The sequence below is a fragment of the Hippopotamus amphibius genome, chromosome 5 (assembly GCF_030028045.1).
Source record: "Hippopotamus amphibius kiboko isolate mHipAmp2 chromosome 5, mHipAmp2.hap2, whole genome shotgun sequence".
Taxonomy (NCBI): domain Eukaryota; kingdom Metazoa; phylum Chordata; class Mammalia; order Artiodactyla; family Hippopotamidae; genus Hippopotamus; species Hippopotamus amphibius.
In genome coordinates this window covers 57,219,330-57,243,369 of record NC_080190.1, presented here as the reverse complement: position 1 = coordinate 57,243,369, position 24,040 = coordinate 57,219,330, and the positions used below count along the sequence as shown (strand labels likewise).

General features: G+C 39.8%; 1 protein-coding gene across 2 annotated transcripts; it reads right to left on the bottom strand.

Moving 5' to 3' along the window:
• Positions 1-1,854: 1,854 nt before the first annotated feature.
• DYDC1 (DPY30 domain containing 1) lies at positions 1,855-23,950 on the bottom strand. 2 transcript variants are annotated; one of them, XM_057736450.1, is made up of 7 exons: positions 23,839-23,950; positions 20,995-21,165; positions 18,983-19,084; positions 7,189-7,281; positions 5,036-5,092; positions 4,335-4,436; positions 1,855-1,900 (listed from the first exon to the last, which is right to left on the bottom strand). In XM_057736450.1, the coding sequence occupies exons 2-7, from the start codon at positions 21,139-21,141 to the stop codon at positions 1,871-1,873; spliced, it is 531 nt and encodes a 176-aa protein (XP_057592433.1). In that variant the 5' UTR covers positions 21,142-21,165; positions 23,839-23,950; the 3' UTR covers positions 1,855-1,870. The 2 variants fall into 2 exon arrangements, with proteins under 2 accessions (XP_057592433.1, XP_057592432.1); XM_057736449.1 differs by lacking the exon at positions 1,855-1,900 and having other exon boundaries at positions 4,266-4,436.
• Positions 23,951-24,040: the final 90 nt, after the last annotated feature.

The window sequence follows — 24,040 nt, the reverse complement described above, 5'->3', positions numbered from 1 at the left end:
AAACAAATATCGTATATTAACACATATATGTGGACTATAGAAAAATGGTACAGATCAATCGGTTTGCAAGGCAGAAATAGAGACGCGGATGTAGAGAACAAACATATGGACACCAAACGGGGAAAGCAGGGAGGGTTGGGGGGGAATGAATTGGAAAACTGGGATACCAAATTGTACACTCTAAATATATGCAGTTTAATGCAAAAAAAAAAATGTCTATTCGGTGCACCTGTATTTTGATCGTTTGTTTTGTCTCACCTTTTGCAGTGAGAAAATGTAGTTTACCTCCCCCTTCCATTATCCTTGCCTTCCTGGACATCCACAGGAAAATTCAGAATACTTCAACCAAGACCAGGATGTCATCCAGCAACAGAAAAGTCTGCCATAACAGGAGCCATCCCCACCCCATCCTTTGTGGGGGGTCTAAAATAAGTCTCGCTGCCACTGGCAAGAAATGCTAAGGCTAGATCCAGACTCAGCATAGGTATCTGCCCGAAGATGACAGCCTTGCCCCAGTCTCAACGGGCAGTGGGCATCTGCTCTATCTGTAAGTCATCTCCTTGTGGGGACAGGAGCCTCTTCTGGTACCCTGATCACCAGCTGAAGCCTCCCCAGGGCTCTCTCCCCAGACAGAGGTTGAACGTGTTTCATCTCCTTTCTTACCCCATTCTGCCTCCTCCCTCTTATGTCCAGCTCCGGCTGGGAGCTCTTCACACAAGACTACCCCCTGCCCCAGAACCACAATACTTCAAGAGTGACTAACACTCTTGCGTGTTGGCTAACACTCAGAGACTCTTGCTGTCAAATCCCAGCACCAGACTGCACCCTTTGGAGACTGGCATGGGCTGTGCTAAGCCCAAGATGCCCTCTGAGCCTGCTCTTCCACACCTAGGCCTCCACGATGGTGCCACATAGGCTGAGGCCACGGCCTTGAAGGACACGCTCTTGCTGCTTTCCACACTCCTGCCTGGGCGGAGTAAACGCGGGGCATCCACGTGGACGGGCACAGTGCCTGGTAGCCTGACTAGCACAGAAGTCATCTCTCCAAGGCACTGGGGAATTTTTTCTCAAAAATGTACAGAACTGACATGACAAGATAACATTTCTTTTAATTAAATAGATTTTTTTTCCCATTATTTTTTCCCTTTTTCTTTTCCCATTAAAGCAACTAGGCTGTTCTGTTCTCATTGCCTCAGGAAAGGTAATATTATAACCAAAAACAATTTTTTTTAAAGAAGACTCTTCCTGGCATTTATGTGTCCACCATTCCTTAAGGAACAGAAAGGACTCAGTGAGATCTTCCCTTCGACAGCAGCACAGCCCCTTTGCCCAGGGATTGTTTCAGAAGAAACGCTGCTTCCCTGTCCCCAGGAACTTAGCATCCCTCCCCATCCGAACCCTACCAATAAGCATGGATTAAGTGGTACTACACAGCATCACTTCCCAACAAACTGGGGAAATCTTTGCAGTGCGTTCCCAGGAGAAAACACCGTACCTAAAGCATGTTGAATATTCCTGAGCCCTGCACAGTGGCAGCCTCTTTCACTTCTCACAGACCAGTAACTTTCATCTCAGGCAATCTTGTCCTCACACAGATGCACACGTTCTTTTCACCTCGGCTCCCATTTGCCCCTATTGGTTGCTTTGGGAAACGCTCTCTCCTGGTCTCTCAATGGAATCATACAAGTAACTGGTTACACTGAGGAATCCAAAACAATATTTTAAGGCCATTGTTGAAGCCCATTTATATAGCTGTCTTTAGAGGAGGAAAAGTAGAGTTCAGGTTTGGAGGAAAAAAATACAATTGGGGAGCTCCTATTTTGAAACTTGAAACAAGAAGAAAAATTTATTGTTCTTAGGTTGACTGATCCTACAAATCTTGATCAATGTTTAATGCAACCTAAAAACAAAATAAAAAGTAAATATGCTTTAATACAATTAGAACTGAGAAAATGTACAAGCCACAGAAAATTAGAGTTTAGGTAACTTCTATGTGACCACCATGTAAACGAAGCTTTCTGATAGTTTCAGATTATTTTAAATAAAATCCAAACTCAACATAACAATAATTTATGTTCTCAATGTATTTGTTAGCCCATCCTTTCTTCTACTTCTCTTGCTATTCTTTTGTTACCCGTATCCTTCTTGCAGGGGTCCTGCACCCATACTTCAAATGTTGAGATTTCTCATGGTTTTACCGAGTCCCCTCCTTCACATTCTGCATGCTCTCCCAGGTACACTACTGTCCTAGCTTCACTTAGCACATATGTCGATGACTGTTGAATCCATCTCTCCTGCCTGGACCTCTCTCCCATCCTCCAGACGCATAACAGACTTCAACTGGTCTTTGGCCATTTTCGCTGCATACCTCACAGTGACCTGAAACTCAACATGTCCACAACTGAAGCCATCATTTTCACAAAACCTACTTTCTTTTCATATATTCCTCAATTCAACCAGTGGTAAAGCTCAAAAAATGGTGAAGAGTCCAATTTCCCAAGGTAGAAATCTGGGCTTCATCCTTGATTTCGTTCTCTCCCGTATCCTCCTAGCCAATATTAAATCCACTCAGCTGCCCCCATCTCTGCTGTGTGCACCCTGGTCCTAGCCCTGGTCATCGTGCATCTGGATGACTGTAATAACCTTCTAAGTGGTCTCCTGTTACCACTCCTGCCCATTCAAATCCTCTCTCCACCTTCTAAAAACACATATCTAATCCTCACATAAAGCCTTTCGATGACTCCCACTGCACTTAAGTCCAAAATCCCTAACACGACACACAGAGCCCAGTGTGATCTGGCCTTTACCCACCTCTCCAACTTCAAATCACACCATTCTTTAGCTCCATGCAACTCAGCCAAATTTTGGACTATTTCTCTTCCCTGAAAGCATCTTGCTCTCTCCATCTGCTGGGCTTATCTCAGGCTAATACCTTAAACGTCATTTCCTGGAGACGACTCATCCAGGCTAGGTCAGGTTTCTCTGCTCTGTCCTCTCGGAGCACCTTCCCTGCCAGCCCATGGCCCCCAAAGGGCAGAAACCCAATCTGTTTTATTCACTGGTATTTTCTGGCCCCCTGCAAGGTACCAAAACATAGCAGCCATTTAATAAAAATGTATCCACTGACTGATTAGCACCAAATCCTCCCAATTCCACTTTCTGAACAGCTCCTAAAAACACCTCTTACTACTCAGGCCATCAATGCCATCTCTCTGTAGATTACAAAAGCCTCCTAGCAGGTCTCCTAAATCTATCACTCCATTCTCTTTTACACGCTATAGCCAGATGGCCTTCGTAAAACGCAGTTCTGATCATGTTGGCCTCCATTGCCTTTAGGATAAAATATAAACACCTGAGCACAAATGACAAGCCCTTTCATGGTCTGGCCCCTGCTTTCTCCACTGCCTCAGCTCTGATCTCTCCCTGCCTCCCACTCTCTCTCTTCTCCCCAAGCTGGGTCTTCACACTTTCTGTGCTCCCAGCCTACCAACCCACCACTGAGTGACAAAGCTGACTTCCTCCAGGAAGCCTTCCCTGACCAAGGGTCCTCAGCCAGGTAGGTGGAGTGCTCACTGATGCAGGGGAGTCAGTGCAGCCCTCCGCAGGGCACTCCCGGGTTGCAGCTGCTGACTGACTCAGTTATCAACAGCTCCTCCTCCTGCTCTCAAAGCATACTGCTTTAGACAAATGACCTGGTCACTCTAACAATGACTACGAATTGCTTGTCCAATGGTCTGTTTCTCCCCTAGACAAGGTCAGGGACGACCTGCATTGGTCATAAAAGCATCGGGCACAGGATGCGGCGCATAGAAAACACAATACGTTTATTAAATAAGCAAATGGACTTCTATGCGGTAAAGGCATGCACTCTCATTAGCATATTTACTTGGCTCCATGGTTTGCTACTGAGAACCATAATGTTGGCCCCCAAAATTTAATTTAAAGATCATGTATCTCATCACATGATTGTAAAAATACACATTTTGAAGAGATTTTGAAATTTTTCAAAGCCTCACTCCAAAATATATATATCACCCTCTGCACAGGAGGGCACCCTGCTCCCTCAACACTAACGCCCAGCTTCCTCCCCATCAGTGCCCCCACATTTGTGTGGAGCCAGACAAGTGCCCGCCCTCACCCTCGGGGCCAGCCGCACACTGCACAGAAGGGCAGAAAGCCAGTTAGGGATAAATCAGCACCCAGAAAACTGGTTTTCTTCCTATGAAACAAAAGGCCCATTTGCCATCCAATCCTGGCCTGAGACACTAGGCTTTCCCAAAGTAAAACAAAAAAATAATCTGCTTTTCACAAAACACTTTCCTAAGCATACTTACGTCAGATAGCATTGGTTCATCGAGTTCTTCCACTCTACTCAAGTTCGGCGCCCCATATCGATCACTGATTTCAGCCAGTGTTTTGGCTGAGTTGGCTCCATCCTACAATCACAGAGTTCATTTTCACTTTCAAATGACTTTGAGGTTATACATTAATTTGCTTTCAGTTTTGCTAAGACATTTCTGAATTATAACATCAAAATTCAACAATGTCAATTAATAAAACAAACCAATACCAGTTAACGACAAAAGAATTCTAGGAATAAACACTAAAAAGTGTTAAAAATCTCAGAAATTTAAAATTTATCACTGCATGTAATCATGTGGTCAATAATCTCACAAAACTCTGGTTTTTAAAACTACAAATTGGGAGACTGGGATTGCCATATATACATTACTAACAAGAAAAAAATATCAAATTGTACACTTTAAATATATGCAGTTTATTGTATGTCAATTACATCTCAATAAAAGTTCTTAAAAAAAATACAAACACAAACTGAATGTCCCAGTTTTACCCTCTCTGAGGTTCTGGGTTAAAGCACATCATACGTGTGACCTGTTATTACTAGACTGCATGCTTGCACTATCAGTTTTGATAATCTCCTTGTTAAAGATTGAGTTCCAGTGCATCAAAATTAAGCTTTACATTCCAGAATACTTATTCATTTCCCATACAGAGAGTAACTTTTTATTCTCACCTCTCCATGGGAAGCATCTTCACCCTTAGCCATATTTTCCATGCTCATTCTCAACTCCTATAATACACAAAAATGAAGGAAAATACCTTGAATATACATCTCATTTTGATGCCATGTTTAATTTTTAAGCATTTTTATTTTTACATTATGATCAATTTAACAGCAAAAAGGCTGTCCCTCTTAAAGGAGCAATCTGAAGACCAAACGGCAGATACAGTCTCATTTAATACTCTATTAATAGGTGACCACCATGTTTTGTTTACAATTAAATAGAACTTTTCAAAAAATGAAATAGGCTGAAACACTAACCCTGAAGCCAAATTACTAGCAAATATGAAAAGTGACAAAATAAAAACTTTAATAAACTCTCAGAATAAGAGATTTTGAAAGAACTTTCAGTTAAGTAGAATTTTATACACAGTGAAAAAAGAAGAAAATATTTCTGAAGGAATTAATCTGGCCCAAGGCACTAACCAGTGTGTGAGACCTCTCCACAGCACCTGGGCAATGCCCTCTACAATGCGCTGAGCACAGGGGAGACCGCTTTCTGAACGTGAAAACGTAGGATCTTCTAACCAAGCCAAACCTTGCTGTGGCCTCTATCTTTTCATCCTAAGGCAGCAGGCTGACCTAAGTGCTCCTGAGCTGATTCATTTCAGCTATCCAAAGATCAGTGATCTCGTGACCTATATACAGTCATCCTGATTACTGGGGACATATATGATACATATATGGTTTTCTCAAGATCGCTCCCTTCTGCTGGGCAGGTCTCATCCCACAACCACATGGCTCTGGGGGGAAAGCCCGTGCTCTCACAGGACTCTGTTCCCCAGCCAAGGGATAGATACTTGACACAAACTAAGCCAGTCAGAATCCTCCCCCCACCAAGATTCTTTTCTTAACTGAAACCTGAAAGAAAGGAAACCATTCCTTTCAGATGGTAGGAGCCACAACATTATGAGATCCAGGAACCATTAAGGGCCGTGATCCTCACCCATGTGTGGCAAACCTGGCTATAGTGAGAGACAACAGCAGAGCTGAGAGCCCTGACAGCATTGATTCTCTCATTCCCAAAGGTCTGGAAGACCCAGCTCAACCAGAGCCCTTCACAGTTTAGTTGTATAACCCTTTCTTCGGCCCAGTTTCCTTCCAATAAATTTCTTTTTGCAAATGATAGTTTATGTCTCTGAAGCCACAAGAAGGCCAGGACGGAGAGACATGGATGAATTTGTCTCTGAGCAAGGGGTCACACAGTGGTATGTTGCAGGGAAGAGAGGGGTATCAGCCAGTAGGAATATGACTTATTAAAGTTACTGTGGCTCTGGTCACACAGTCTGATAATGCCCACAGGGAGTGAGCAACATGAAGGGGACCCTCTGCAGCCAATCCTTTCCATAAATCACAGACTTCCCAGCACTCAGATATAGCTATCAGGGCATCTCAATAAAAAACACTTTCAATTCTCCTATCATTTTGATCACTGTCTTCTTGACGTATTCTGGTTTTTCTTCTTTTTTTTGTGATCACTGAATCTCAACTGAAGAGGAGGGGGTGTGCACGTACATGTGTGTGCACATGAATCAGCTGTATTTACACATATACCCCCACATCCCCTCCTCCCTATCCCATCCCTCTAGGTCATCACCAAGCATCGAGTTGATCTCCCTATGTTATGCAGCTGCTTCCTACTAGCTATCTATAAAAACATATTTTAAAATGTAAATTGTTGTTGATAATACATCTAACATGAAGAAAAGAAGAAAACTATTGTCCCAGAGATCAGAATACCCCCAACACTACACAGAACTGCACCCTCAGTATCAGCTACCATAACTAGGAACAACTATCTCTTGACTAAAATGTTGACCATATCAATATTAGAGAACTCTACTGCTCACAAAACAGTTTCACATACATGGCCTTATTTGATCCTTTACAACAGCCCAGTGAGATACTGACAATAACATACTGCCACCCCTGTTTTTCTAAAAGGTAAACTGAGACTGAAAAAGTTACAGGATTTGTTTAAGTCACACAAATAATATGTGTCAGGTCTTTGGACTATGAATCCCTTGTTATAACAGCTGAAAGAAACAGCTTGAGGATTCTAGGAGGTTTTAAATAAAATGGACATTTATAAAACTTCAAATTACCTTCTCAAATTGTTCTTGAGCTCTCTGCAGTTCCTCTATTCTCTGTCTCTCTTTTTCTTGCATTTCCATCTCCAGCTGGAACGCCAGCTGTTGCTGAATATTCAGAAATAAGTCATATTAGAATCAGATCAATTGCAAGGAATTCACCCTATTACTCTGAAGTGTCCCAGGATCATTAAATTTATGCCCACCTAAATTTCAGAAACTTACAAAAATAAATGGCCACACCCACCCAATACTTGAGCTTTTACAAATATTTCCTGAAGTATAAAATTAAAAAGGAAGTTTCCTTGGGGCTTCCCTGGTGGTGCAGTGGTTAAGAATCCACCTGCCAATGCAGGGGACATGCGTTCGAGCCCTGGTCTGGGAAGATTCCACATGCCATGTAAGCAACTAAGCCCATGCACCACAACTACTGAGCCTGCGCTCTAGAGCCTGTGAGCCACAACTATTGAGCCCACATGCCACAACTACTGAAGCCCATGTGCCTAGAGCCTGTGCTCCACAACAAGAGAAGCCCCCACAATGAGAAGCCTGTGCACCGCAACGAAGAGTAGCCCTAGCTCTCCACAGCTAGAGAAAGCCTGTGCGCAGCAACAAAGACCCAACACAGCCAATAAATAAATAAATAAATAATTTATAAAGAAAGGAAGGAAGGAAGGAAGGAAAGAAAAAAAAAGGGGAAATGAAGCTTCCTTAATTGCTAACTTTAGAAAAGCACTATTTGTACAAAAATCAAGTCATTTTCTCTGTTCTTCTTGAAGCTACAAATGATACTGCAGTAATTTTTTTTCAGATAAAAATCTGTCTAAGCACAGATGGATCTTCAAATAGCCAGACCCTGGTTGTAAAACAGTAGATGAGAACATTTTAAGTATAGTATCGGAAACCAGAGATAATCAACAACATGTTTGGTCCCAACTCAACATAAATCCTAGCTACATGAGAACAGGGGTCGGCAGACTATATTCCTTGGGCCAAGCCGGATCCAACTCCTGTTTTTGTACAGCCCACAAGTGAAGAATGGTTTTTATACATTTTTTCATGGTTCAATAATATCAAAAGAATAATATTTCATTGCACATGAAAATTATATAAAATTCAAGTATCAGTGTCTATAAACAAAGCTCTATTAAAACACTGCCATGCTCACGTTCACTCACTTATTTACTGTGACTGCTTCTGCCCCACAACAGCAGAGCTGAGTAAAGGCAACAGAGACCACAGGTGGTGCAGCAGCTCAGTACACAAGTTCAGCGACACCGTTATAACTCCCAGCATCTGGAGTGCCATGGGATCACTACATCAGTACATTTTTATGAGTGCATCACCCATCATAACAAAACAAGAAAAGAAGTGGATTTTGAATGTTGCCCTTTTAAGACACGTTGGATCATGGATTATTTCATTATCGAATTAGATGGCAAAGGATGGTGTTTCTCATGCAGTGACACTGTAGTAAGGGAATACAGTAAATAATCAACATTACCAGAGCAAGCACTCATCACAATGGTCTCAACTCACATGAAGGCAAAGGTCACAAATATCAGAAAATTTAAAACAGAATTATTTCATCAGAGCAGAATTTCTTCACAAATGTTAAAAATGAAAAGGAGGCTGCAATGAAAGTAAGATCCCAAGCGGCTCATTTGTTAGCCAAGCAAAGAAATACATTTATCAATGGTGATTTAATTAAAACAAGTTTGATTTCAATGTCCAGAAAAAAATAAACAGGATTATTAGCCTTGGGGTGAGGACAGTTGCTCAAAGAGTCGATGACACAGGGAGCACCATCAATGGTCAACTAAAGACAAAGCAAATGGGTCTGAGTGTTTTTCCTTGGCTCTTGGTGAGTAGACAAATGCTCCCAACACTGCTCAGTTGCTGTTTATCAAAGGAGTCGATGCTCAGTTTGCAGTGACTGAAAAATCAAGTGCTATGAACAGTCTTCCTGGGACAGTACTACAGGCAAGAACGTTTTCAGAGATGCTGAGGAACATTCACTCAGTACAACCAGATGTGAAATCTGCTAAGATGTGTTACAACCAACAGTGACAAAAGTATGTGTGGAACAGAAAAAGGCTTAATCGGACAAATTTATAAAGTTTGTGAAAACATGGTGTTTAAAGCCTACAAGTTTTCACTGCATGATTCAACAGCAGGTAGTCTGCAGAAAATATTTGAGTCTATCATATGTTACTGAGCCAGCAGTGTTGAAACCGAGTTTCCCCTAAAGCCGAGTTCCCTTACTAGTTTATCAATTTTTAAAATTTATTTTTCATCTTTATTGGAGTATAATTACTTTATGGTACTGTGTTAGTTTCTGCTGTACAACAAACTGATTCAGCTATATGTATACATATATCCTCATGTCCCCTCCCTCTTGAGCCTCCCTCCCACCCTCCCTATCCCACCCCTTTAAATGTCCACAAAGCATCGAGCTGATCTCCCAGCACTCTGTAGCAGCTTCCCACTAGCTATCTATTTTACATTTGGTAGTGTGTATATGTCAATGCTACTCTCTCACTATGTCCCAGCTTCCCCTTCCCCCAAACTCATATGTCCTCAAGTCCATTCTCTACATCTGCATCTCTATTATTGCCCTGTCACTAGGTTCATCAATACCATTTTTCTAGATTCCATATATATGTGTTAGCATACAGTATTTTTCTCTTTCTTTTTTACTTCACTCTGTATGACAGACTCTAGGTCCATCCACCTCACTACAAATAACTCAGTTTCATTCCTTTTTATGGCTGAGTAATATCCCATTGTATATATGCCCCACATCATCTTTATCCATTCATCTGTCGATGGACATTTATGTTGCTTCCATGTCCTGGCTATTGTAAATAATGTTGCAATGAACATTGGAGTACATGTATTTTTTGAATTATGGTTTTCTCTGGGTATATGCCCAGTAGTGGGATTGCTGGGTCATACGGTAGCTCTATTTTTAGTTTGACAATGAATGTCCATACTGTTTTCCATAGTGGCTGTACCAACTTACATTCCCACCAACAGTGCAGGAGGGTTCCCTTTTCTCCACACCTTCTCCAGCATTTATTGTTCCTAGATTTTTTGATGATGGCCATTCTGAGCAGTGTGAAGTGATACCTCATTGTGGTTTTGATTTGCATTTCTCTAATGATTAGTGACATTGAACATCTTTTCATATGTTTGTTGGCAATCTGTACGTCTTCCTTGGAGAAATGTCTGTTTAGGTCTTCCACCCATTTTTGGATCGGGTTGTTTGTGTTTTTGATATTAAGCTGCATGAACTGCTTGCGTATTTTGGAGATTAATCCTTTGTCCATTGCTTCATTTACAAATATTTTCTCCCATTCTGAGGGTTGCCTTTTTTTTTTTAAGATTTATTTTATTTATTTACTTTGGCTACATTGCGTCTTCACTGCTGCACACAGGCTGTCTCTAGTTGTGGTGAGCAGGGGCTACTCTTCGTTGTGGTGCACGGGTTTCTCATTGCGGTGGCTTCTCTTGTTGCAGAGCACGGGCTCTAGGCACCTGGGCTCAGTAGCTGTGGCTCACAGGCTTTAGAGCACAGGCTCAGTAGTTGTGGCACACGAGCTTACTTGCTCTGCTGCATGCGGGATCTTCCCAGACCACGGATCGAACCCGTGTCCCCTGAATTGGCAGGCAGATTCTTAACCACTGTGCAAGCAGGGAAGCCCTGTCTTTTTGTCTTGTTTATGGTTTCCTTCATTGTGCAAAAGCTTTTAAGTTTCACTAGATCCCATTTGTTTATTTTTGTTTTTATTTCCATTATCTGGGAAGTGGGTCAAAAAGGATCTTGCTATGGTTTATGTCACAGAGTGTTCTGCCTATGTTTTCCTCTAAGAGTTTTATAGTGCCTGGTCTTACATTAAGCTCTTTAATCCATTTTGAGTTTATTTTTTGTATGGTGTTAGGGAGTGTTCTAATTTCATTCTTTTACATGTAGCTGTCCAATTTTCTCAGCACCACTGATTGAAGGGGCTGTCTTTTCTCCATTGTATGTTCTTGCCTCCTTTGTCATAAATTAGATGACCATATGTGTGTGAGTTTATCTCTGGGCTTTCTATCCTGTACCATTGATCTATACTTGTTTTTGTGCCAGTACCATACTGTCTTGATTACTATAGCTTTGTAGTATAGTCTGAAGTCAGGGAGCATGATTCCTCCAGCTCCATTTTTCTTTCTCAAGATTGCTTTGGCTATTTGCGGTCTTTTGTATTTCCGTACAAATTGTAAAATTTTTTGTTTTAATTCTATGAAAAATGCCATTGGTAATTTGATAGGGATTGCATTGAATCTGTAGATTACTTTGGGTAGTACAGTCATTTTCACAATATTGATTCTTCCAATTCAAGAACATGGTATATTTCTCCATCTGTTCGTGTCATCTTTGATTTCTTTTTTTTTTCTCATGCTTCTTTTTCTCATGCTTCATTACATTTAATCTTTGATTTCTTTTATAGTTTTCTGAGTACAAGTCTTTTGTATCCCTAGGTAGGTTTATGCCTAAGTATTTTACTCTTTTTGTTGTGGTGGTAAATGGGAGTGTTTCCTTAATTTCTTTTTGATTTTTCATTGTTAGTGTATAAGAATGCAAGAGATTTCTGTGTGTTAATTTTGCATCCTGCAACTTTTCCAAATTCACTGATGAGCTCTAGCAGTTTTCTGGTGGCATCTTTAGGATTTTCTATGTATAGTATCATATCATCTGCAAACAGTGACAGTTTTACTTCTTCTTTTCCAATTTGGATTCCTTTTATTTTTTTTCTTCTCTCATTGCCATGGCTAGGACTTCCAAAACTATGTTGAATAAGAGTGGCAAGAGTGGACGTCCTTGTCTCGTTCCTGATCTTACTGGAAATGTTTTTCACCATTGAGAATAATGTTTGCTGTGGGTTTATCATATATGGCCTTTATTATGTTGAGGTAGGTTCCCTCTATGCCCATTTTCTGGAGAGTTTTTATCGTAAATGGGTGCTGAATTTTGTCAAAAACTTTTTCTGCATTTATTGAGATGATCATATGGTTTTTATTCTTCAATTTGTTAATATGGTGTATCACATGGATTGATTTGCATATATTGAAAAATCCTTGCATTCCCGGGATAAATCCCACTTGACCATGGTGTATGATCCTTTTAATGTGTTGTTGGACTCTGTTAGTGTTTTGTTGAGGATTTTTGCATCTATGTTCATCAGTGATACTGGTTTGTAATTTTCTTTTTTTGTGATATCTTTGTCTGATTTTGGTATCAGGGTGATGGCGGCCTTGTAGAACGAATTTGGGAGTGTTCCTCCCTCTGCAATTTTTTGGAAGAGTTTGAGAAGGACAGGTGTTAGTTCTCTCTAAAAGTTTAGCAAAATTCGCCAGTGAAGCCATCTGATCTTGGACTTTGTTGGAAGATTTATTACACTTTCAATTTCATTACTTGTGATAGGTCTGTTTATATTTTCTAATTCTTCCTGATTCAGTCTTGGAAAAGTGTACCTTTCCAAGAATTTGTCCATTTCTTTGAGGTTATCCATTTTATTGCCATATAGTTGTTTATAATAGTCTCTTATAATCCTTTGTATTTCTGTGGTGTCAGCTGTGATTTCTCCTTTTTCATTTCTAATTTTATTGATTTGTGTTCTCTCCCTTTTTTTCTTAATGAGTCTAGCTAAAGGTTTATCAATTTTGTTTATCTTCTCAAAGAACCAGCTTTTAGTTTCACTGATCTTTGCTATTGTTTTCTTCATTTCTATTTCATTTATTTCTGCTCTGATCTTTGTGATTCCTTTCTGTCTACTGACTTTGGGTTTTCTTTGTTCCCCTTTCTCTACTTGGCTTAGGTGTACGGCTAGATTGTTTGAGATTTTTCTTGTTTCTTGAGGTGAGACTTAATTGCTATAAACTTCCCTCTTAGAACTGCTTTTGCTCTGTCCCATAGGTTTTGGGTCATTGTGTATTCACTGCCATTTATTTCTATGTATTTTTAAATTTCTTCTTTGACTTCTTCAGTGTTTGCTTGGTTATTTACCAGTGCAATGTTTAGCCTCCATGTATTTGTGTTTTTTACAATTTTTTTTCCTGTAATTGATTTCTAGTCTCATAGTGTTGTGGTCAGAGAAGATGCTTGATACAATTTCTTAAAACTTCCGAGGCTTGATTTGTGACCCAAGATGTGATCTATCCTGGAGAATGTTCCATATGCACTTGAGAAGAAAGTGTATTCTGCCACTTTCAGGTGGAATGTCCTATAAATATCAATTAAATCTATCTGGTCTATTGTGTCATTTAAAGCTTGTGTTTCCTTGTTTATTTTCTGTTTGGATGATCTGTCCATTGGTGTAAGTGGGGTGTTAAAGTGTTCTACTATTATTGTGTTACTATCGATTTCCCTTTTTATGGCTGTTAGCATTTGCCTTACGTATTGAGGTGTTCCTATATTAGGTGCATAAATATTTGCAATTGTTATATCTTCTTCTTGGATTGATCCCTTGATCATTATGTAGTGTCCTTCCTTATTTCTTGTAACAGTCTTTACTTTAAAGTCTATTTTATCTGATATGAGTATTGCTACTCCAAATTTCTTTTAATTTCCATTCGCATGTAATATCTTTTTCCATCCTTTCACTTTCAGTCTGTATGTGTCCCTAGGTCTGAAGTGAGTCTCTTGTAGAAAAGATATATGTGGGTCTTGTTTTTGTATCCATTCAGCAAGTCTGTGTCTTTTGGTTGAGGCATTTAATCCATTTACATTCACGGTAATTATCGATATGTTCCTATTACCATTTTCTTAATTGTTTTGGATTTGTTTTTGTGGGTCTTTTTCTTCTCTTGTGTTTCCCTCCTAGAGAATTTCCTTTAGCATTTGTTGTAAAGCTGGTTTGGGGGTGCTGAATTCTCTTAGCTTTTGTTTCTCTGTAAAGCTTTTAATTTCTCCATCAAATCTGAATGAGATCTTTGCTGGGTAGAGTAATCTTGGTTGTAGGTTTTTCTCTTTCATCACTTTAAGTATATCCTGCCACTCCCTTCTGGCCTGTAGAGTTTCTACAGGAAAATCAGCTGATAACCTTATGGGGTTTCCTTTGTATGTTATTTTTTGCTTTTCCCTTGCTGCTTTTAATATTTTTCCTTTGAATTTAATTTTTGTTAATTTGATTAATATGTGTCTTGGTGTGTTTCTCCTAGGGTTAATCCTGTATGGGACTCTCTGTGCTTCCTGGACTTGGAAGACTATTTCTTTTCCTATGTTAGGGAAGTGTTCCACTATAATCTCTTCGTATATTTTCTCAGACCCTTTCTTTTTCCCTTCCTCTTCTGGGACCCCTTGTAATTAGAATGTTAGTGTGTTTAGTGTTGTCCCAGAGGTCTCTGAGACTGTCCTCAATTCTTTTCATTTGAGTTTATGATTAATCTCTCTATCCAAAACTTTGTTCCCTTTCTCGTCCCCTCTGACCTCAATCCTGTGCTAACTGAACACTAATCAACCAGAGTCAGATGACTAAAATTGCTGTTGTCAATAGCATTATTAAATGTACTAAATTGCTATTATAGATATCATTGTTAATGTACAAACTTAGGTTGTTTCTCTAGGACAAGATGAGCCAACAGACACCCCCCCCCGCCCACACCCCCACCGCCAAGCTATGGAGCACCTAGCCAGAGAACTATAAACCAGAGACATCCTGACTTCCAAAGGAGTTCATGCTGAGTTCAAAATGACAGAAAAAAATCAATGATTAAGAAACATCACAGAAGTATTGAAGCAACATGGATGGACCGAGAGATTATCACACTAAGTGAAGTAAGTTAGAGAAAGACAAATATATGATATCACTTACATGTGGAAACTGAAAAATAGTACCAATGAACTTATTTAAAAAACAGAAACAGACTCACAGACATAGAAAACAAACATGATTACCAAAGCAGGGGAGGGGGGTTAAACTGGGAGTAGGGAATTAACAGATGCATGCTACTATATATATAAAATAAACAACAAAGATTCACTGTATAGCACAGGAAACTATATTCAATATCTTATAATGAACTAAAATGAAATAGAATAAAAACATATATACTTATATACATATATATATAACCAAATCGCTTTACTGTACACCTGAAACTAACACAATATTGTAAATCGACTGTGCTTCAATTTAAAAAAAAAAGAAAGAAATGTTACAAGATGATTAATCCTAGCCTCTTTGCTCTTCCCCTTTAAGAAAACCCCTAACTCAAAGACTATGTTGGAGTGGATCTGAGCCTTGTCTCCCACTCCCTTGCTTGGCACCCTACGATAAACTCTATACTCTCCTTCACCACAACCCATGTCAATAGATTTGGCTTTGCTGTGCATTGGGCAAGCAGACCTGAGTTCGGTTCAGTAACAGTGTCAACAGTGACTTTCGTCTACCCTTATGAACTTAACCATCATCAGTTCTGTGAATTATTGTTAGAAATAGAAGCTGAATATATCTTGACTTGTCCTACCACTCAATAGTTCCATGGCTTAACAGCAGTAATGTTTTATTGCGAATTTTTGAGCTTAGGGACAACACTGATGTTTTTCTGAATGAGAAGACCATTTTCAACCACAATTATCAAACATTAAATAGCTTTGTAAATTAGCTTCTACTGCAGACTTAATAATGATTTTTAATCAGTTCAACCTAAAAGTATAAGGCAAAACAGCACTTATATGTAAAACTTACACTGCAGAAAAGTCATTTCAGCAACAACTAATATTCTCTGAATCACACTGTCAAGCTGCTTTACACACTTCCAGTGTTGTCACCAACAAGATTTCCATTCCGGCCATTATCAAAAAATTGAAAAACAATAAATGCTGAAGTGGGTGTGGAGAAAAGGGAACCCTCCTGCACTGCTGGTGGGAATGTAAATTGGTACAGCCACTATGGAAAACACTATGGACATTCATTAAAAAGCTAAAAAGAGAACTACCATATGACCCAGCAATCCCACTACTGGGCATATACCTGGAGAAAACCATAATCCAAAAAGAAACATGTACCATAATGCTCACTGCAGCACTATTTACAAAAGCCAGGACATGGAAGCAACCTAAATGCCCATCAACAGATGAACAGATAAAGAAGATGTGGCACATATATACAATGGAATATTACACAGCCATAAAAAGGAATGAAACTGAGTTATTTGTAGTGAGGTGGATGGACCTAGAGTCTGTCATACAGAGTGAAGTGGGAAGTCCTGACACTTGTAGAATTCTACTAGATTTTTCTCTTGATATTTGTTTTTTAGCATGTCACTACGTGGTAGATTAATCCCTTTCAGTTGAAGTTTCGTAAAAACTTCTCAGTTACACAGTTAAATGGATTTTGAAATGTGGAAATTCGTTTGCACTTACATCAAAGCCTAAAAACACTCTGGAACTATAGTTTGAGCTTGGAAAATGTATCTGTTGCAAATTTGTGTAGGAATGGAAGGTTTTTTTTCTAAAGTTTTAATATTTTAATGGTTATTCTAGCATTGTTTATTTTACAGTGTGAGGAGATAAATCTTCATATCCCTATATCATCCCCACTAAGATAAAAGGGACGGGCTAGGTAGCCAAAATACAGGAATGTTATCATTCAATCAACTTTTCAATTGGTAAAGGAAGCAAAATAACTCTAATCTCTTAACAATAACACAAACTGTAGTTGTTAAATACCAACCACATTGGTCAACATAACCAGTTTCTTAACATTTTCAGGAAATGTTCGAAACCCAGTTGCTTTCTTCACACATGAGTAAAACCATTAGAATAACATTTAAACAAATACAAAAGCTATTACTTCTAAAATGAGCTCTTAAGTAGAAAACAGAAATAAAAAATGTTTCTCTGTTCACAAGGACCTGGGCTTGCTGGAGAGTGCCTAAAATTTCAAGGAATTTCAGGTCAGCAGTACTGACTATGAGGACACCTGCTCTTGCAACCAACAAGCAGGTGACCAGAGTCCTGACCTTCTAGCTTACTTGACTCAGGGGGCATGGAGAGGCCTCTCTCTTTCTCTTCATCTCAGTCTTTTTTAAGCTCTTTTCTGTTGGTCCCTTCTCCTCCGCTCATCTATCTCTGCCCACCAATCCACTTCTTTAATGGGCCATCACACCTTCTGCAGTATAACACTATATCTTCCCAATACCGTGCTTAAGTTTTGATGCACAGGGGATGGCTTCATACTGATATAGCTAGAGAAATGTTTGGGTTCCAGTACTGCCAGATTTTATTTAAGTAAGAGGTAGAAGATGAGTCAAAAAAAGTTAAACGTCTCCATATGTGTGATCTAATTATGTTGGGGAAGGAGAACTATTGAGAAGTTCTCCTTATTCTGATAGGGCACAGAGGCTAGCTCCAGGAGCTGGAAGAGGAGCAGGGCAGGTCCTCACTTAAAGTCAGGATGACTGCAGCAGACACTTGCCCATCTGGATGGTCATTTGGCATCCAACTCAACACTTTACAGACTCAGAAGCAGTAAAGGCTTTGACAGCCATATCCATCTAAGGTGCTGAGAATGATCTACCCCAATATCAAGGGTGGGAGATAATACAGAGAAACTACTTTCCATGTTTACATTTTCCTTTTTATCCACACACCCAAATAATAGGTTTCTTTCCCTTTTTATAATACATAAACTGGAGTTGAGACTCTAGAGTTAGGTACCATATGGCAGAAGTATAGGGGTGACTCCAATTTGGTTTAGAAGTTCTCTATAAATTAAATTAGTCCAGAAGCCACTCTAGAACTTTCCCCTATCTAGTTTATACTCCATAAGCCACCTCTTCAACCATTCTCACACCAACATCTTTAGCTCCCCAATCCTGCTAACCCAGACTCGATTCAGTCAAAGGTCTGTGTCCTCCACATCTTCATTCAAGTATCTAATCCTAAGTGGAGAAAATCACATAATCACAAAACCAAACCAAAAGGCCCCATTATGACTGCTTGGTCTCAGGGAATTCAGTGCTACCAAGGGATGCTAAGTTTCCTTGGTCAACTCTACTTCTCCAAAGCCACCATTCTGAACCTTCACCACTCTCTCCACACCTCTTCCCTTACCACCTCATCCTGGGCAGATGATCATGGTCCCTACCTTCATAAAAAGGAAAGAAACCGTCACACAGAAACTGCTTTCAACTCTGCGCCACAAAACCTACACACCACATGTACCTAACGCCATCCTCTCCTCTTTCCCTGAACCAAAGGCTCAAAGAAGGGCCCTTCCACCTGCTTAACTTATGTTCCAGAGCCAATTTCCTCTGGTCTCCATGAAAAGCTGGCTCTAGTAATCATCCCCTTTGTTTCTTTACATCAATCACTCCCCCTCCACTCTGTTCCTTAAAAAAACAAGAAAAACAAACAAAAAAAAACTCCTTCCCTGAAAATCTCCTTGAAAGCATTACCTATACTCACCATCTCCATTTCCCCTGCTTTACCCCACACTACATTCGCTGCTCCCTCCAAGGTCACCAGTGGCCTTAAATGAGACCTGGCAGTTCTGTTCCCACTCAATCAGCCACAGACATGGTTGACCACTCAGGCCTCACTGAGATGCTGTCCGCTTGGCTCCTGTGACAGCAAACTCTCTGGGTTTTCCTCCTACCTCACTTCTGCCTCTTCTCCAGTAAAGAAGCCACATACAGACATAAAGATGAAGATATAAGAAAGCCACATCTAAGCAACCGAGATGAGTTTTCAACACTGGGGCTGCACCACACCAAGGGTGACACCACTAGTTCCAGTCACCACTGGACTCTCTTGTCTTACCTGCTGAAACAGGAGCTCCTCTGCTTTAAGTCTCTCCATCACTTCCTGCTCCATCAGAGCTAATTCTCTTTCATGCTCCAACTGGACCATTTCCTCTTGTCTCTAGCATGGTTTTAAAAAACAAAAATCATGTGACTAATTACGGACAAAACAATTTGTAAAAACAATCTTAAAAGCATCTTAATCTCCAACAGTAAGGGAAGGATTAAGCAAATTATAGTCTATCCATTTGGAAACTATATAATAATTGGGGGAAATGTGTGTTTTATTTCAACAAAGAGCACAAAATTAAAATTACACATCAGATATGGTCACAATTTTGTAAAAAAAAATCTCCAAATGTGTAGAAAAAAGACTAGAATACCTAAAAATACCTAAAAATTTAAATAGAGGTCTTCTTTGTTCTCTTCTATTTTTTCATGTTGTCCAAGTTTTGTATAATAAACATACTATTTTTATAATAGAAAGAAATGATAATATTGAACTTTTTTAAAAAAGCTGGACCAATTATTTCACTCTTCTAATTTTATAAAAGAAGATCCATAATGGAACAGGATAGAAAGCCCAGAAATAAACTGAAGCGCCTATGATCAATTAATCTACAACAAAGGAGGCAAGCATATACAATGGAGAAAAGACAGTCTCTTCAATAAGTGGTGCTAGGAAAACTGGACAGCTAGCTACACGTAAAAGAATGAAATTAGAACATTCTCTAGCATTATACACAAAAATAAACTCAAAATGGATTAAAGCCCTAAATGTAAGATCAGATACTGTAAAACTTCTAGAGCAAAACATAGGCAGGACAATATCTTTGACCTAAATCGCAGCAATATCTTTTTGGATCCATCTCCTAGAGTAATGGAAATAAAAAACAAAAGTAAACAAATGGGGCCTAATTAAACTTAAAAGCTTCTGCACAGCAAAGGAAACCATAAACAAAACAAAAAGACAACCTACGGAGTGGGAGAAAATATTTGTAAACAATGCAACCAACAAGGGATTACTCTCCAAAATATATAAACAGCTCATATAGCTCAATATCAAAAAAACAAACAACCCAGTCAAAAAATGGGCAGAAGATCTAAATAGACACTTCTCCAAAGAAGACATACAGATAGCCATAAAGCACATGAAAAGATGCTCAACATCACTAATTATTAGAGAAATGCAAATCAAAACTATAATGAGTTATCGCCTCACACCAGTCAGAATGGCCATCATCAAAGTCTACAAACAATAAATGCTGAAGAGGGTGTGGAGAAAATGGAACCCTCCTACACTGCTGGTGGAAATGTATCTTGATACAAGCATTATGGAGAAGAGTGTGGAGCTTTCTTAAAAAACTAAAAATAGAGCTACCATATGATCCAGCAATCCCACTTCTGGGCATATATCCAGAGAAAACCATAATTTGAAAAGACACATACACCCCAATGTTCACTGCAGCACTATTTACAATAGCCAGGACATGGAAGCAACATAAATGTCCATCGACAGAGGAATGGATAAAGAAGATGTGGTACATATATACAATGGAATACTACTCAGCCAAACAAAAGAATGAAATAATGCCATTTGCAGCAACACAGATGGGCCTAGAGATTATCATACTAAGTGAAGTAAATCAAAGACAAATATTATATCAGTTATATGTGGAGCCTAAAAAATGATACAAGTGAACTTATTTACAAAACACAAACAGACTCACAGACATGGAAAACAAACTTATGGTTCCCAAAAGGAAAAGGTCAGGGGAGCAACATATACACACTACTATATATAAAATAAACAAGGACCTACTGTACAGCACAGGGAACTAGACTGAATATTCTGTAATAACCTATATGGAAAAAGAATCTGAAAAAAATATATATGTGTATACATATAGATATATCTAATATATATATCTATATAACTGATTCACTTTGCTGTATACCTGAAACTAACATAACGTAAATCAACTATACTTCAATAAAAAAATTTTTTTTAAAAAGAAGATCCATACTTACCTGTTGCTCCATGGTCACATTTTTCTTATACTTGTAAATCCACAACGCTAAATATTCTATTGGATCCACTGGGCGCATCCTTGCCACTTCTGCAAGACCCTGAGTTAGACATGTCCCAAGAGTCTTTTGAAGATATGCCGACTCCATTTCTAACTGCTAAATAAAAAATTTCTAAAAGATAAACATTTTGCGTTAGTGCAGGAAATTTTCAATGAAGGCACAATCAAAGTAGAGTCCAGTGAGGCCAACAAAACATTACATCTTGTCACCAGTCATAGGCACCTTCCATCAGGGATGGCACAAGCAAGCTGCCTCCAGGACACTTCTAGCAGTTTCCAAAAAGGCTCCAGAGAAGTCACTATAGCTAAAATAGTTTCAAAATCCTGAAGGACCCTGGAGTCCAAGAATCAGAAAAGGGTTACTGTCATTACTGATTGTGAGATGACCACATGGCAAGCAATGCATGTCTTACTAAATCCTTACAACATGCCTGAACATGGTATCACTAGCCCCACTGTGCAAACGACGTTGTCCAGGCACAAAGAGCATAAGTGAACAGCCCAGGATCACACAGGTGGCATATGATGAAGAGGGATCCATACCCAAGTGTTGATTCCAGAGTCATCACCCTAAATGACTTACAAGATGCTCCTTGCGAGCCATAAGAGTCATTTCTAGAAAATATCACAATAGTCCACCTTAAACTTTTTTAAAAATCCAAGTATCTTAAGGCCAAAGGATAAAAAAAAATTCAACTTTCAAAGAATAGCATATGAAATTCCTCATGCTTTGGCCCCACTTTTGTTTCCAGGTTCACCTCTAGATATTGCTTCTGCCTCCAACATATTCTGGGCTTTAACTACACAGAGCATCCTGCCATTCTGCTGCTCACACTTTGCACGTTTCCATCTCCATGACTTTTGCACATGATGCCCCCTTCACTCTCTTTCAGCTTGGAAAATATCTCCTCACCTACAAGGCATCAATCATCTTTCATTCCTCACTGCTGTGGCTAATACAACTATCTCCCAGGCAACACAAAGATGTTCCTCCTTCCCCAAGCAGCTCACACAACACTTGTCACACTATCTGAGCATTATCTGTGTGTGCACACGTCTGTCTGCCCACTACAGGACAAGCTTCTCTAGCTCCTCAAAAAGTGCATTCAATCACAGCGTGAACACAGCTGGCTCTCCATGGAGACAGGTGAATGAGTTTCTCCACTCTCTCAGTAATATCCCAGTTTATTTATGAATATGGACAGGAATAATCTTAGATCAGAGACTTTTAAACAAGGAAGGAAGGAAGGGGAAAATGCAGTAACCACTCTATTTCAAGTGCTTTGAAAAAAACTGATTACCTTCTAATTACCCTTATGGAATCCAAACTCCTCTGAGAATCTGATGAAATGTATTCATTACTCAACAAATATATACTGAGTACCTATTATATGTCAGGCATGAGCAATTATAGGGGACAGGATGCCAGTGTCTAGACCTGTCCCTGGACAAATGCACCTAACATTCTGCACAAAATTTCAGAAACAATGACCTCCTGTGTTTTATCCATAGGCCCCAATACTATTCGCTCTCATGATGGTGGTAAGAGTACAAAATGGCATAACTCCATGAAGAAGAATTTGCAAATATCTAGAAAATCACATATGTATTTACCCTCTGAGTGATCAATCTCACTTCTGGGATCCTATCATGTGAAAAGATGAAGTGATATATGCACAAGGTTGTTTTGCACTATTATTAAGAATAACCAAATTGGGACCCCAACCAAATGTTCATCATTAAAGGATGAGATACAGCTACACAATGGATTACCCTGCAGATAAAAAGAGAATGAGGAAGATCTCCAAAATTGGTAGTGATCTCTAGGACACAGTGTGAAGTGAAAAAAAACAAGATGCAGAAATTGCATATAGTAAGCCATCTTTTGTATTAGCAACAGCAGTGGGGAAAGGAATGTGTATATGTGTCTACATAAATGTAGACATAAAAACAAATTAAAACCGGCACAAACGAACCTAATTCTCTATCAAGCTGCCAATGGTGTCTTAACCACACAGAGAAAAGAATTATTACAACTGAGTATAGAATACAGTATCCTCACCGTACTTCTTCATTGGGATAATACTCTAAAGACAAAAAAAAATACATTGACATCTCAATGTCATTCGAAAAGGAGTAACAGTTAAAAAGGGAACAGATTCCTGCTGCTACTCCAGAAAGATAAACACATGGGAAGGGGACCGTGGTCCGTAAGGAGAAACCTCCCAAGGATGACTGGTCTCAACGAGATGCAGCCTGCGTCGATTTATCAGCGGAACCCAGGTGAAACTCGTTACCTCGCTTGGCTTGTTTCCTGTCCATGAAATAGCGACAATACCCATCTCAAAGCCTGTCCTAAGGAATATTATTTTTCGTACACACCAACAGGCATCTTGGCTCAACATAAGAAAGCCCCTTCCCATAGAAACAACTGCCTCAAGCCTGGAGAAGCAGTCAGAAAAAATAGGAAGAGGTTCCGCGATCATGCTTGGGAGAAAGCCGGCCGAGTGGGAAAGGAACTGGGTAGGGTTGCCAGATTTCGCAAATAAAAATACAGGATGCCCAGTTAAACTTAAATTTCAGATAAACAAGGAATAATTTTGTATTATACTCTATTTGTGCTAAAAAGTGATTCCTTATTTCTCTGAAATTCAAATTTGGCTGGGTAGGCCGAATTTTATCTGGCAAAACCCTGGATGCTGAGCGCTTGGGTTGCTTTTCAACCCCGGGTCCGCGGAAGGGTGCCCGCCTCCCCTGCCCCTCCAAATGTCGCGGCGCCACTCACCACCCAGCCGCAGCCTCCGGAGCCTGGACGTCGCCTGAGCCCTCGCAAGGTCCAACGGCCAAAACCGTCTCTATCCGCAGGAATCCAGCCCAGCACCAGGAGCCGTTCTTCCAAGACTGCGCCTGCTTTCTAGAAGCGGGAGGCGGACGCATGCGCCTACCTACCTGCGAGTCGCGTCCCGTCGCTAGGCAACGAGCGCGCA

Excerpts from the sequence above, each read along its gene's own strand:
- DYDC1 (XM_057736449.1), bottom strand. The coding sequence starts at position 21,141 with ATGGAGTCGGCATATCTTCAAAAGACTCTTGGGACATGTCTAACTCAG. Across the intron at positions 19,085-20,994 it reads ATGTGACCATGGAGCAACAG|AGACAAGAGGAAATGGTCCA; the intron begins GTAAGTATGGAT and ends AAACCATGCTAG. Across the intron at positions 7,282-18,982 it reads AGGAGCTCCTGTTTCAGCAG|CAACAGCTGGCGTTCCAGCT; the intron begins GTAAGACAAGAG and ends CTGAATATTCAG.